The sequence below is a fragment of the Entelurus aequoreus genome, linkage group LG10 (genome assembly GCF_033978785.1).
Source record: "Entelurus aequoreus isolate RoL-2023_Sb linkage group LG10, RoL_Eaeq_v1.1, whole genome shotgun sequence".
NCBI classification, from domain to species: domain Eukaryota; kingdom Metazoa; phylum Chordata; class Actinopteri; order Syngnathiformes; family Syngnathidae; genus Entelurus; species Entelurus aequoreus.
In genome coordinates this window covers 37,809,911-37,824,733 of record NC_084740.1, presented here as the reverse complement: position 1 = coordinate 37,824,733, position 14,823 = coordinate 37,809,911, and the positions used below count along the sequence as shown (strand labels likewise).

At 36.7% G+C, this 14,823-nt stretch overlaps 1 protein-coding gene across 1 annotated transcript; it reads left to right on the top strand.

The window, feature by feature from the left end:
- The first annotated feature begins 300 nt into the window (after positions 1-300).
- Positions 301-9,945, top strand: LOC133659375 (pituitary homeobox 3-like). Its single transcript, XM_062062134.1, has 3 exons — positions 301-601; positions 4,305-4,507; positions 9,717-9,945. Exons 1-3 carry the CDS (start codon positions 307-309, stop codon positions 9,834-9,836), a joined length of 618 nt encoding a protein of 205 aa, XP_061918118.1. The 5' UTR covers positions 301-306; the 3' UTR covers positions 9,837-9,945.
- Positions 9,946-14,823: the final 4,878 nt, after the last annotated feature.

The window sequence follows — 14,823 nt, the reverse complement described above, 5'->3', positions numbered from 1 at the left end:
CCTGTCATTATGATTAGGCTATGTTATGATTCAGTGAGTGTAACACTGCAATTAACGCACAAAGTCTTCATGTTTTAACATCATTTTATTCCGACATGACCAACAATTGCAGTGAAACCAACAGTTGTGTTTCCGGTGAAGGATTTGACGAAGAGTGACTATCGATATGTGCGGAGTTGAAAAGCAGCTGATTAGCATATCAAACATCTTCCAGGTGTTTGATGGCGGGAGTCCTCGTCTTTAAAGGGACTCCAGCTTACTGCAGCATCCGAGAGAGAACTTTTACGTGGAAGTGTGGACGTCACCATGGAGCAGAGCAAAGTGTCGGACTTCAGCATCGCGCGCATTCTTTCCTCGGAACTCGGACGCCACAACCCCGCCGGACCTCGCTTCGCACCGGACCTGCGTGACGTGAGCCGTTTCGGATTCTGCGTGGACGTTACACAGGTCAAGTCAGCGGTTCCGGTGCCGGTACCGGCTTGTTGGCAGTACTTCGGACAGACGTTCCAGCCCTACGGAGTCGGCTTGCAGTGCACAGACGCGTCCTCCGGCATCGACCAGAACCCAAATATGCGCGTTTGCTTCTGGCCCGACTCAGCAGGTACCTTTTCAACCCAACTCCATGTCTTTCACGCAGTTTAAAGGTCCCCCATCCCACCCTAAACCCAGTTGGTACTTTAACATGCACGAAGAAAACTATCATTATTGCATGAATTATAGGTTAAAAACTGTTTTTAAAAAAAACGATGGTTTTAATCATATTTTTGACTTAACCCCCTAAATAATTTGGTTTTCTTTAAAAAATAAAAAGTTATATTAAAATTGAAATCATTATAAAAAACACTTTAAGACCAATGTCTTGAAAAAATATATCACTCTTGAATCAACACTGTAGTTAATTCTATGATCAATGTTCATTAAAAACCAAGGGCGCCGAAAAAGGGGGGTAAAGGAGACGGATTCTAGGGGCCCATGATGGAGGGGGGCCCAGAGAGGCCCCTAATGATGATGAAATTATAATACAGGGGGCCCTGTAAAGATTCTTTTCATGGGGCCCAAAATCCCTAGCGGCGCCCCTGTTAAAAACTAAATGTGAGATATAAATAATAATTGTTTGTATATAGTATATAATTGGTGCAAAGGTGTACAAGGATATTTCACATGCCTTTACTGTGTATATAATTGAACTGTGTATAATGTGTACTTATAATATGTTGTACAAAGGACATTTCATAATTTTCGGAAGTTCATCTTGTACTTGACATTGTTTATAGGGTTAGGCGCAATAAGTGTTCAACTTCAGCCTAAACCCTTTCGGTCTGCAACATTTTCATTTTCAATCTATGAATGTACAACTGTTTGTTTATTTTGTTGACCATTGACCGAAGAATAATAATAAACTAAACTAATAAATTATATAACCTGTCAATATTCACTTAAATATGATTTTAAATATTTACTTCTATTTATATTTATATTTACTACTATATATATTTACTTCTTTACTATAATAATACATCATTCATTATGATTATATTATTATTAATGCAACTACTGGGAGTTAAAGTGGTCATATTATGATTTGATTTCTACATTTGTGGCTTGTGCAGCCCTTTGAGACACTTGTGATTAAGGGCTATATAAATCAACTTTGATTGATTGATTGATTGATTGAAAAGACTTCCTTGGGGTCTACATAACATGCAATGGTGGTTCTTTGCGCAAAACGTTGCATAGTTTTTTTTACAGAACCACAAGCCGCTTTCTCGTTTGTGGGCGCCATTATTTACGTGCTTCCACTCCGACTTTGTCTTGTCCAGGTCAACCGTGTTGTCGTTTTTAGCCCGTCCATAGTGAGTCTACTGACGGATATGAGGTCAAACTATACGCTACTTCCACTTGTACAGGAAAGGACAGAGCAGGCTGTACTTCCTGAGGAGGCTGCACTCCTTCAACATCTGTAAAAAACTCTTGTGGATGTACTACCAGTCTGTGGTTGCCAGTGTTCTGTACTACATTGTAGTGTGCTGGGGGGGCAGCATATCTAAGAAGGACAGCTCCAGACTGGAGAAACTGATCAGGCGGGCCGGTTCTACGATCGGAATAAAACTGGACTCACTGGTGACGGTGGCAGAGAAGAGGACTGTGGAAAAACTAGTGAGCATCCTGGATGATGCCAGTCACCCTCTGCATACCGTTGTCAGTAGCCAGAGGAGCCTGTTCAGTGCTAGACTGCTTCATCCCAAGTGCAGGACTAATAGACTCAAAAACTCCTTCGTCCCACACGCCATTAGACTGTACAACTCCTCTCTGGAGGGCAATAACAGTGAAATACTTTTTCATAACATGGTCACTACTGCCTAGTTTCTCTTGTTATATTCTTATTTTACTGTTATATTTTTATTCTCATTGTTGCTTTTTATTTCGTTATTTTTACTTTTTAGTTTTTACAATTTTGTACACTGCTGCTGGAATTTAGATTTTCCTGAGGGAACTCTCCTGAAGGAATCAATAAAGTACTATCTGTCTATCTATCTATCTATCTATCTATCTATCTATCTATCTATCTATCTATCTATCTATCTATCTATCTATCTATCTATCTATCTATCTATCTATCTATCTATCTATCTATCTATCTATCTATCTATCTATCTATCTATCTATCTATCTATCTATCTATCTATCTATCTATCTATCTATCTATCTATCTATCTATCTATCTATCTATCTATCTATCTATCTATCTATCTATCTATCTATCTATCTATCTATCTATCTATCTATCTATCTATCTATCTATCTATCTATCTATCTATCTATCTATCTATCTATCTATCTATCTATCTATCTATCTATCTATCTATCTATCTATCTATCTATCTATCTATCTATCTATCTATCTATCTATCTATCTATCTATCTATCTATCTATCTATCTATCTATCTATCTATCTATCTATCTATCTATCTATCTATCTATCTATCTATCTATCTATCTATCTATCTATCTATCTATCTATCTATCTATCTATCTATCTATCTATCTATCTATCTATCTATCTATCTATCTATCTATCTATCTATCTATCTATCTATCTATCTATCTATCTATCTATCTATCTATCTATCTATCTATCTATCTATCTATCTATCTATCTATCTATCTATCTATCTATCTATCTATCTATCTATCTATCTATCTATCTATCTATCTATCTATCTATCTATCTATCTATCTATCTATCTATCTATCTATCTATCTATCTATCTATCTATCTATCTATCTATCTATCTATCTATCTATCTATCTATCTATCTATCTATCTATCTATCTATCTATCTATCTATCTATCTATCTATCTATCTATCTATCTATCTACTTTGTATTAGGCGGAGGATAGATAGATAGATAGATAGATAGATAGATAGATAGATAGATAGATAGATAGATAGATAGATAGATAGATAGATAGATAGATAGATAGATAGATAGATAGATAGATAGATAGATAGATAGATAGATAGTACTTTATTGATTCCTTCAGGAGAGTTTCCTCAGGAAAATTATGCACGTGCATGTACGAGCCAGTCTGCCCCACAACAAGAGGATAGAGGAGAGCATTTTGGGTAAATGTATCGAATATATGGATAATCGTCACAGGACCGCGTAACCTCCAAACAACTTGTTTGAAGGAAGGCAAGATTGTTTTATAAACATGTCCGCCATGCCTCCATGGATTGATTTTCTATTGTTCAGACCCCAAATACACAAAAACAGGTACCAATAGGTAAGAAAAGTTGGTTTTGCATGATAGGTCCCCTTTAAGTCTCCTCCTGTCTTCAAAACCCAGGAACGCCTCCGTTTCTAACTTCAATCAAGGGTCCTTGAACGCACCACAGTTGTGGGCAAATGTGATACTTGTACATAACTTTCCCCTATTTCCACCCACAATAAATGTATTATATTTTGATCTTTTGTCAATGTCACTTCATTCTTGTTCCAGAATGTTGAGGTGAAGGCTTAAAGGTTGAGTTTTGATGACATTATGACGTCTGTGTCCACTTCAGTGAAGTGTTCCGAGTTAGATTCGCCACGATCCAGGTGGAACGAACCATTTTGTGCTTTTGATTGTCTATTCTTAGACATTCTTGAATATATTATATTTATATTATTGTTTATTTGGTAATAACATTTAGGATATCTTTTTTATCGCATACATATTTAAAATAGCAGAAAAAAAAATCTTCAGAGGGTCAGTCTGAAACGTAACCGTACTGTATGTGTCCTCTTCCTTGTGCAGATGCGTTCTCTGGTTACCATGGCTTCCGCCCTGCAGGACCAGCTGCGGGCCGGCTGCCGCGCCAGAAGGCCCGGGTGAGGACCGTCTTCACGGAGCGTCAGACCAAACACCTGGAGAGCCTGTTCTCCAGCAATGACTACCCCCCAGTAGAGGTGCGGGCACAGGTGGCCGGCAGGCTGGGCCTCAGCGAGGAGACCGTCCGGGTGAGTCCTAAAGTCTTTACGTCCTCAAGGACATCCTTTGTGGCCCCTAGTCAGTCTTTAATATGACCAGGGACCAAAGGGCTGACTGCAGTCTGTGCCGTTATGCTTTTGAAGTTGTTCTAAAATACATTTTCTGACTAATGATGTCATCAAACCCCACCCCTCCTAAAAAGCTCCCCAAACTTGTCCCATTGGATGGTGCTGCAAATGTTTTTGTCTAACTATTATAGTTTTAATGTTATTCACTATTATAGTTTTAATGTTATTCACTGTTATAGTTTTAATCTTATTCAAACTATTATTTTTTTAATGTTATTAACTATTTTAGTTTTTATGTTATTAACCATCATACATTTTTGTCATGAACTATTATAGTTTAAATGTTAACCATCATACTTTTTGTTATTAACTGTTATAGTTTTTATGTTATTAACTATTATAGTTTTTGTGTTATAAAATGTAATGGATTTTATGTTATTATTAACTATTATAGTTATGTTATTAACTATTATAGTTTTTATGTTATTAACTATTATAGTTTTTATGTTATTAACTACATGCTTTTATGTTATTATAACTATCAGACATTTTTGTTACTATTATAGTTTTCATGATATTAGCTATTATTGTTTTTATGTTATTATAGTTTGTATGCCAATAACTATTATAATTTTTTACTTTATTAACTATCATAGTTTTTATGATATTAACTACATACTTTTATGTTATTAACGGTCCTACATTTTTGTTACTATTATCATTTTTATGTTATTAACTATTATTGTTTTTGTGTTATTAACTTTTATAGATTTATGTTATCAACTATTATAGTTTTTATTAACTCTTGTAGTTTTTGTTATTAACTGATATGTTTTTATGTTATTAACTATCAGACATTTTTGTTACTATTACATTTTTACGTTATTAACCATTATAGTTTTTATTTTATTAACTATTATAGTTTTTATGATATTAACTACATACTTTTATTAAATAGCTGACATGTTTGTTACTATTATCATTTTATGTTATTAACTATTATAAACTTTATGTTATTAACTGTTATCAACTTTATGTTATTAACTATTATAGTTTTTATGTTATTAACTTATAGTTTTTGTTATTAACTTATAGTTTTTATGTTATTGACTATTATAGTTTTTTATGTTATTAACTATTATCGTTTTTATTTTATCAACTATTAAAGTTTTATTATTAACTTTAAAGTTGTTATGTTATTTACTATTCAAGTTTTTATGTTATCAACTATTATAGTTTTTATGTTATTAACTATTAAAGTTTTATGAAATTAACTGTCAGACTTTTGTTTTTAACTATCATACATTTTTGTTACTATTATAATTTTTTATGTTGTTAATAACTATTTTATTTTTTATGTTATTAACATGTTATAATTCATAACCAGCCCCCAAACTTATCCCATTTGTTTGTGCTGCAAAATGTTTTTGTCTAACCATCATAGTTTTTATGTTATTAACTATTTAGATGATAGTTAATAACATAAAAAACCATAGTTAGGGTAGTGTGTGTAGAATATTGAGGACAAAAATGAATGTATTCCATTTTGGAATAAGGCTGTAAGATAACAAAATGTTGTAAATATATCCCTTAAATGCAGTGTCGTTGGTAAACAATCCCCTTGTGGACGTATGAAGTCTGTCACAACACGCAAACGTTTAGCCAACTAAACATGTCTATCAAAACATCAGAGAGGTCCCCTTTATCCTACTAAGGGGATTAAGATATGGCCCCATTTAGTCCACCAAGTTGAAAAGGAGGATGGTGACTAATGACTGATGACACCTCTGAGGTGTAAAGAAGCTGTAGAGTGGATCATCATTACACACCATCTTAAAGCAAGGCAACATCATGCAAAAATGTTCCTTTTTTTCCCCTTCAGGTCAGTTCACAGCAACATGATCTTTATTTCTTTGCGCAAATCTTCTTTTCAGTACCAACGGACACTCTTTGATGACCTCGGTCTGGAGAGGTTATTAGTACTTGGGCTAACAGTGACTGGTGTGTGTGTCCTACCACTCTTTTCCCGCTCTTTCTCCTGGGCTGTGGTCTCTGTTGGTCCATGTCTGCATGTAGTACCGTGCCTTTGCCTCAGCCATGCATGTTGTGCAGGTGGACCTCCAGCTTCACCTACTCCTTGCTCCAACCGTCCAAACAAATCGGATTGTTTTGCCCTCAAGTGACACAGATCAGATTTTTGTTGCCAGTCTAAACGCTCCGAGGTGCTTCAAATCTGATCCTTTCGCATATCAGATTCAGGCCACAACAGGAGGTAGTCCAAATCCAGAAGAAAAAAACATGTTTTTTTTCAAATGTGACTTCAGTCTAAAACAGGGGTGTCCAAACTTTTTCCACTGATGGCCGCACATGGAAAAATTTAAGCGTGCGGGGGCCATTTTGATATTTTTCATTTTCAAACCTTAACAAAATATATGGATTTTTTTTTTTAACCTTAAGGGCTCCCGGGGACCATAAAGGGTCTCAGTCATTAAAATGTTAAAAATAAGTCAAATTATTATTATTTTTTATTTAACGCTTACAGTAAATCTCTACATCAACTTCAGGTTGATATAAAGTTAAAAAAAAAAAAAAAGGTTTTATGCCTTCTCTGTCAAAGACAACTTTGTTTTTTATAGTAAAACTGAAATATGCAGTATTTAGTAATTAGAGCCTTAAAAGATCAATAATGCAGGACACCATTGATTTTAATTCTTTAATATTTTTGAGTAATCACAGTGAAAAGTTAAATAAAATCCAACTAAATATATTTGGGATCCAAAAGGTCCCCCACTCATAAAGTGATACATTTTTATTAGTTTAAAAAAAACAAACTTTTAACACTTAAATTACGGCCCTGTGATGAGGTGGCGACTTGTCCAGAGTGTACGCCGCCTTCCACCCGATTGTAGCTGAGATAGGCTCCAGCGCCCCCCGCGACCCCGAAGGGTTATAAGCAGTAGAAAATGGATGGATGGGCACTTAAATTACGAGATCAACTTCAGATATATCTGTCAATTTAACGTTTGAACTATTATTTTGTTTGTTTTATGCTCTTTTGTCAAATAAAACTTTGGTGGTTTTATATGGCAACCACACAATACATGCAATATTTTTCCCACATAAAACATTTTAAGGTGATATTTTTTAAGTAATAATTCATTATAACATAGATTTTTAGTCTTTTTTTTTTTTTTTTGAGCAATGGCAAAAAAAAGAAAAATAAACAAAGACAAAAGAAAAAATGCATGGCAGCTTTGTGTCAACATTGCAACTTGTTCTTGTTAGATTTCACCTCATTCCACTTTTTTCAAATGTTTTTTTACATTTTTGCAATATTATCAATTTTTGCAGAATGTGTGGCGGGCCGTTAAACAATTAGCTGCGGGCCACAAATGGCCCCCAGGCCGCACTTTGGACACCCCTGGTCTAAAGGGAAATGCGACCTTAATGCGACTTTTGCGCTATCTTTGGGCGAGCTACATCACTCGTGTGTGCAAGGAAAAACGCAGCCTGTCAGCAGGAGTGACTATTTCATCACAGCATCCGGTTTCAGTAAGAAAAGACTATTTTCAGCCACCAAATTTTCGGTACATCACTAGTCAATAGTGAGCAAATAATCAGCTATATGCAGTATATATATATATATATATATATATATATATATATATATATATATATATATATATATATATATATATATATATATATATATATATATATATATATATATATATATATATATACTTTGATTTTGAAGAAGTAGTAATTGTAGAAAGACCGGAATTGACCCGTATTTGCTTACGTCAGGGGTGTCCAAAGTGCGGCCCGGGGGCCATTTGCGGCCCGCAGCTAATTGTTTACCGGCCCGCCACACATTCTGGAAATGCTATTGCAAAAAAAGAAAAGAAAACATTAAGAAAAGTGGAATGAGGTGAAATCTGACTAGAAAAAGTTGCAATGTTGACACAAAGCTGCCATGCAGGCTGTTTTTTTTCCTTTTGTCTATCTTTATTTTTTATTTTTTTGCCATTGCTCAAAAAAAAAAAGTCAATAATGAATTATTGACCTATTCAAGGCTCCAATGATTTCAAATATTTCACTTTAAAATGTTTTATGTGGAAAATATTGCATATATTGTGTGGTTGCCATACAAAAACATCAACGTTTTCTTTGACAAAAGAGCATAAAACAAACAAAATAATAGTTCAAACGTAAAATTGACAGATATATATGAAGTTGAGCTCGTAACTTAAGTGTTGAAAGTAAAAAAAAACTAATAAAAATGTATCACTTTGAGTGGGGAACCTTTTGTATCCTAAATATATTTAATGGGATTTTATTTATCTTTTCACTGTGATTACTCAAAAATAACAATGAATTAATATCAATGGTGTCTTGCATTATTGATGTTTTTAAGGCTCTAATTACTTCACATCAAACATTGCTTTCTGAATGTTTTGGGCAGTGGGGGAAATACTGCATATTTTAGTTTTATTATAAAAAACAAAGTTGTCTTGACAAAAAAGGCATAAAACCTTTTTGTTTTTTTTAAATTTTATATCAACCTGAAGTTGATATACTGTAGAGATTTACTGTAAGCGTTAAATAAAAAAAATAAAAAAATAATTTGACTTGTTTTTAACATTTTAATGACTTAGACACTTTATGGTCCCCGGGAGCCCTAAAGTTAAAAAAACAACAAAATCCATATATTTTGTTATGATTTGAAAATGAAAACTATCGAAATGGCCCCCGCAGGCTTTAATTTTTCCGTATGCGGCCCTCAGTAGGAAAAGTTTGGACACCCCTGGCTTACATGTTACATGCAGTTGAAAAATTGGATCGGTTTGCAGCCGAGTGTGAAGCGACTGGGATGAGAATCAGCACCTCCAAGTCCGAGTCCATGGTTCTCGCCCGTAAAAGGGTGGAGTGCCATCTCCGGGTTGGGGAGGAGATCTTGCCCCAAGTGGTGGAGTTCAAGTACCTCGGAGTCTTGTTCACGAGTGAGGGAAGAGTGGATCGAGTTGAGGGTCTTGATTGTCAGGTTGCCAGGGGGAAAATAAATATTACCGATGCCTTCCATACCGCAGTTAAGCCAAGGCTCTAAACTGTGATGCTGCTTCTTCTCGGTGTGTCCCTTCTTAAATGTCTTGTCTTCTCCTCTGCTCAGGTGTGGTTCAAGAACCGCAGGGCCCAGAGGAAGCGCCAGTGCAGGAGTTCAAAGGTCAAAGTGCCTATAGCCCTCCTCCCCAGCGCAGGAACCGAGAAGCTCCTCAGAACCTTCCTCTGACTCACCTCAGCACCTAAACCTCAGCTGATGGTGAAGAAGGGTAAGGACCATGAACGTCTTGGCCAATAGTTGAGTCTGTTTTATTTATTCATGGGTTTGTATCCTAGGAAACACCTGTCCTTTTTGTAATGTTTGACAATAAATGTTTACCTGGGACCCACTAAATCGCTGTTATTTTGAATCAAATTGGAGATTTTAGGGTTCCCGAACATAACATTTTCAAAAATCGACTCACTGGAGACGTCTATCATGACAAGTCTCAGGAACCCATATTTGGAAACAAACAGGAAGTCAGCCATCTTGGTTTCCGTTTTTAGGCCAAACACAGTGGTCGTAGAGTACTTTAACGAACTCTCCCGAGAGCAGTGGTGTCAAAGTGTCATGTCTGTGTGATCATGTTTTGTTTAAGTTATGTTCTGCTTGGTTTTGGACTCTTTTTAGTTCCTGATTTTCACTCTCTTGTCTTGTTTCCATGGTTACCCATTAGTTAAACCTGTTCCACGTTTGGACTCATTGTGCCCTCTTGTTTGTCACCATAGCAACCCATTAGTTTTCACCTGTCCTCACGACTCACGCACCTGTCTTTAATCATGTCTTCACTAGTTTTCCCTGTAGTTGCCAGGCAGTAAGCCTGGCGACATCACACTCCTGACACTCTGTTTCATGTCCATCGTTCATGCTGCTCCTTTCGTCCGCAAGTAAGTTATTGTTTATTAAGGCCATAGTTAGCAAGTTTTATTTTCTGTCCATAGTTTACGCTAGTGATGGGTTGATGAGGCCTCATGAAGCGTTTCGACACATTGCAAAACTGTATTGATACTGTGTCGATACTGTGTCACTAAATACTGACATCTGCTGGACATTAAAAATCCCTACAGGCAACCTATGGACCGATTCAACTGACACTGATTTTATGACCTAGTATATACAATAATATAAACCAAGTCATTGTATTTAATTTAGGATTATTTCATATCTTCATTTAAATAAAAATATATTGTTCTCTTTTTTAGATACAGACAAATAATGTGAACATCAATCAATCAATCAATCAATGTTTATTTATATAGCCCTAAATCACAAGTGTCTCAAAGGGCTGTACAAGCCACAACGACATCCTCGGTACAGAGCCCATGTATCGTGACTAGGATGGTAGAAGGTGGGGATTGAACCCCAGTAACCAGCAACCCTCCGATTGCTGGCACGGCCACTCTACCAACTTCGCCACGCCGTCATTCCTGTACCTTCTCTAGTAACAGTAGATCATGAGCTGCTTTGGTCACGTGACCGATACGCGAACTGTATCGCACTGACGCCTCCTCTGTGCCCTGTGAGCAACGTTCCCTGTAAGGTGCGCGCCTGCGCAATTGCGCAGTGCTCAAGCGTCCTCCGCGCACACTGTGCGCCGCACAGCCAATATATGCCGCACACCAAATCAAACCCATCTGAATTCTATACAAAATAAACACATTTATTCTGTGTAATTTTGAAATGCAACTTTGAGTGACAGTGACAACAAGCGGCCCTAACGGTGTTCGTCAACAACACGCATTGCGCCGCTTCCTAATAAACACAGTTTGGCGCGCAGGCGTCAGTGCGATACAGTTCATGAGCGGTCACGTGACCAGAACAGCTCATGAGCGGTCACGTGACCAAAACAGCTCGTGTTCGGTCACGTGACTTTCTAAAAGCGATACGCGCACCGACACAGGGTATCGCTCTATGAGCTCGACGCATGCGCCGATGCATCGGTGTTGCCGGACCCATCACTAGTTTACGCCAAAGTGGTAGTTTTGTTGTTCATAGCCAACTTTTCTACCTCCGCTGTGAGCGCCTTTTGTTTATTGTTCCTTTTGAGTGTTAAAATTAAATATGTCTTCAACTTCACGCCATGTCCGCTCCAACTTTTATTGCATCTCGGAAAAACAAACCCGCCATAGTCCACATCATGACACAGTCAAGATCCGGCCCGCAAGTTAATGATCTATGGCCCCCGGGTAGACATTTGATGATTATTAGAAGCGGCCCGCAGGCCACAGCCACCTGCTGCTGTTTTGCACGCACCAATACTCCATCAGTGTTGGCGCTAGGAGTTTTCAAAATGGGGTCCCAGGGACCCCATTAAGTCATAAAAATGTAAATTTTTATGACAGTAAATTTTTGGGGTCCCACTTTTTTGTAAGCGTTTTGAAAACAAATGATAAATGTATGCATTATCCTGTTATATCTAAATTTTTATATTGTGTTGTGGAAAAAGGTTGCCATAAACGTTAATTAAATCATTAAAAAAAACAATACAAAAGAAAACACATTTGTATACATATGTAAATGTATTCAGTTATAAACATTCATTCACTTTGTTTTTACCTTCATGGATCTAAACTTTACCGCTGTCATGATCCGTGGTCCAGATCATGTTTTGTGTTTTCTGTTTGTTTTGGACTCCTTTAGTTCCTGTTTGTGCACCTTCTGAGTTTAGTCACCATGGTTACTTATGATTTTCACCTGCCTCTTGCATTCGGGACGCTCACCTGTTGCTCATCAGAGACTTTATTTAAGCCTGCCTTTTCCGGTCACTCGTCCTGGCTTCATTGTTTGCTTCACGCTTATGTCAAGTAAGATTTGTTTGTTCCCTAGCCTATGCTAAGTCTTAGCTTCCCGTGTGTTAGGCACGCTTGCCTTTTTGTTGTTTTGCCTGTATTTTGGTAGTTGGATGATTTATGAAGAATAAATCAAGTCCTACCTTCACGCTTTCGTCCGGTGTTATCAGTTTTGCATCCCGGGAGAACAAACCGCAGTGAGCCGCAACCAGACCGTGACAACCGCTGCCAGTATTTTTTATATATTTTTAGAATGTGTTTGTTCTATTTTTGGCCAAAGTAAGACAAAGAAATCAATCTGAAGTTGTCCTTATTTTTTAGTTTTAGATACTACACAGATGGGTGATGATAAATTGCAAATGAATTGTGTCTACGCCAAAAGATGTGGGCAACCCTCCCGAATTTCAGTGCCCCCCCGAAAATCTCCCGGGGCAACCATTCTTCCGAATTTCTCCCAATTTCCCGACACGTTCGCTTTTCCTCCATACAAACAGCGTGCCGGCCCAGTCACATAATATATGCGGCTTTTACACACACATAAGTGAATGCAAGGCATACTTGATCAACAGCCATACAGGTCACACTGAGGGTAGCCGTATAAACAACTTTAACACTGTTACAAATGTGCGCCACACTGTGAACCCACACCAAACAAGAATGACAAACACGTTTCGGGAGAACATCCGCACCGTAACACAACATAAACACAACAGAACAAATACCCAGAACCCCTTGCAGCACTAGCTCTTCCAGGACGCTACAATATACACCCTCGCTACCACCAAATCACACCTGTCGCTAATCAGAGACTATTATTTATGCCTGTTTGGCCAGTTAGTCGGCTTGGCGACATTATTCTGTATCATGCTCTGTGCTGACTTGTTTCATGCTTTGTTCATGCTGCTCGTTCCATGCCTTGCCAAGTAAGTTTTTGTTTATTCATGTCACAGTTAGCGAGTTTTTGTTTCATGTCCATAGTTTACGTTAAAGTATTAGTTTTGTTCCCTGCGTTAAGTTGTGCCTCCGCCATGTGTGCCCTTTTGTTTTGTAGTACTTTTTGAAAGATTAAATCATGTTTTTGCCTGCAAGCCTTGTCCGGTCAAGTCCGTTTGCATCCAGGGAAAACAATCCTCGCAGTAAGCTGCGTAAAAATCCACGTCATGACATGATTTTGATTGGACGTGTCATTTTGAAAATGCTGAAACGAAAATTTTAAGTATTTTGGAGTTCGGGTGTTGGTGGAGGGAACAGTGATAAAGTCATCTAAAATAATTTGTGTTAAAAAGGGGGCAGATATATATAAGAATAGTATTCTTCCATCTGCTCCTTTCTGATCATGGAAATGTATAAGAAACAAAAAAAGCAATGAAAGTGTAAACTGTATATGGCTTGTATGTATGCATTTTCATGAAAGGAATAAAAATAAATGACGAAATGACGATGACGAAAGTAGCAAGAAACACGTCAATAATGAATAAAGCAAAACATGTTCTAGACCAAAAATCACTTCATATTCTCTACTGCTCACTAGTGTTACCATATCTGAGCTACTGTGTAGAAATATGGGGAAATAACTACAAATGTACACTTCATTCATTAACGGTGTTACAAAAAAGATCAGTTAGAATAATACATAATGTTGGATATAGAGAACATACAAACCCTTTATTTATTGAATCAAAAATACTGAAACTCCACGACATAGTGAATTTGCAAACAGCTAAAATTATACACAACGCAAACTACAATCTGCTACCCAAGAAAATACAACAATTCTTCTCAAAAAAAGAGGAGAAATATAATCTTAGAGAGAAATGTAATTTAAAACATTTGTATGCACGTACAACACTTAAGACCTTCAGTATATCAGTATGTGGAATTAAATTATGGAATGGATTAAGCAAAGCCATCAAACAATGTACTAATATGATCCACTTCAAGAAACTCTTCAAACTTAAAGTGTTTACAAAGTACAAAGAAGAAGAATGCTGAATTTATTTAATTCATCCATTCTTTCACTCTCAAAATAATCTTACTTATCTCATCATGTGAAATGTAACTTACTTCACCAAATATTAATTTTTTTATTTTTATTGTGATTACTTATGGAGTATATTGTGGATAAATTGAGAACAGGAAGTGAACAAAAGTTTTAGAAACTGTTATGTAAAAGAAAAGGGGTAGGATTAAATAAGCTCTGCTTCTTCCTACTCCTTTTCGAACATGTTGAAAAGAGAAACTGGAAATTGTGATGTATCATGTTGTATGCTTGCATGTTCCAAATAAACTCAAACTCAAACTCAAAAAAAAAAAAAAAAAGTGTTGCCTTAAAAGAGGGCTCATATTTTAGGGCACCAAGGCGAACATGATTTTTTTCCGAGGCAGGG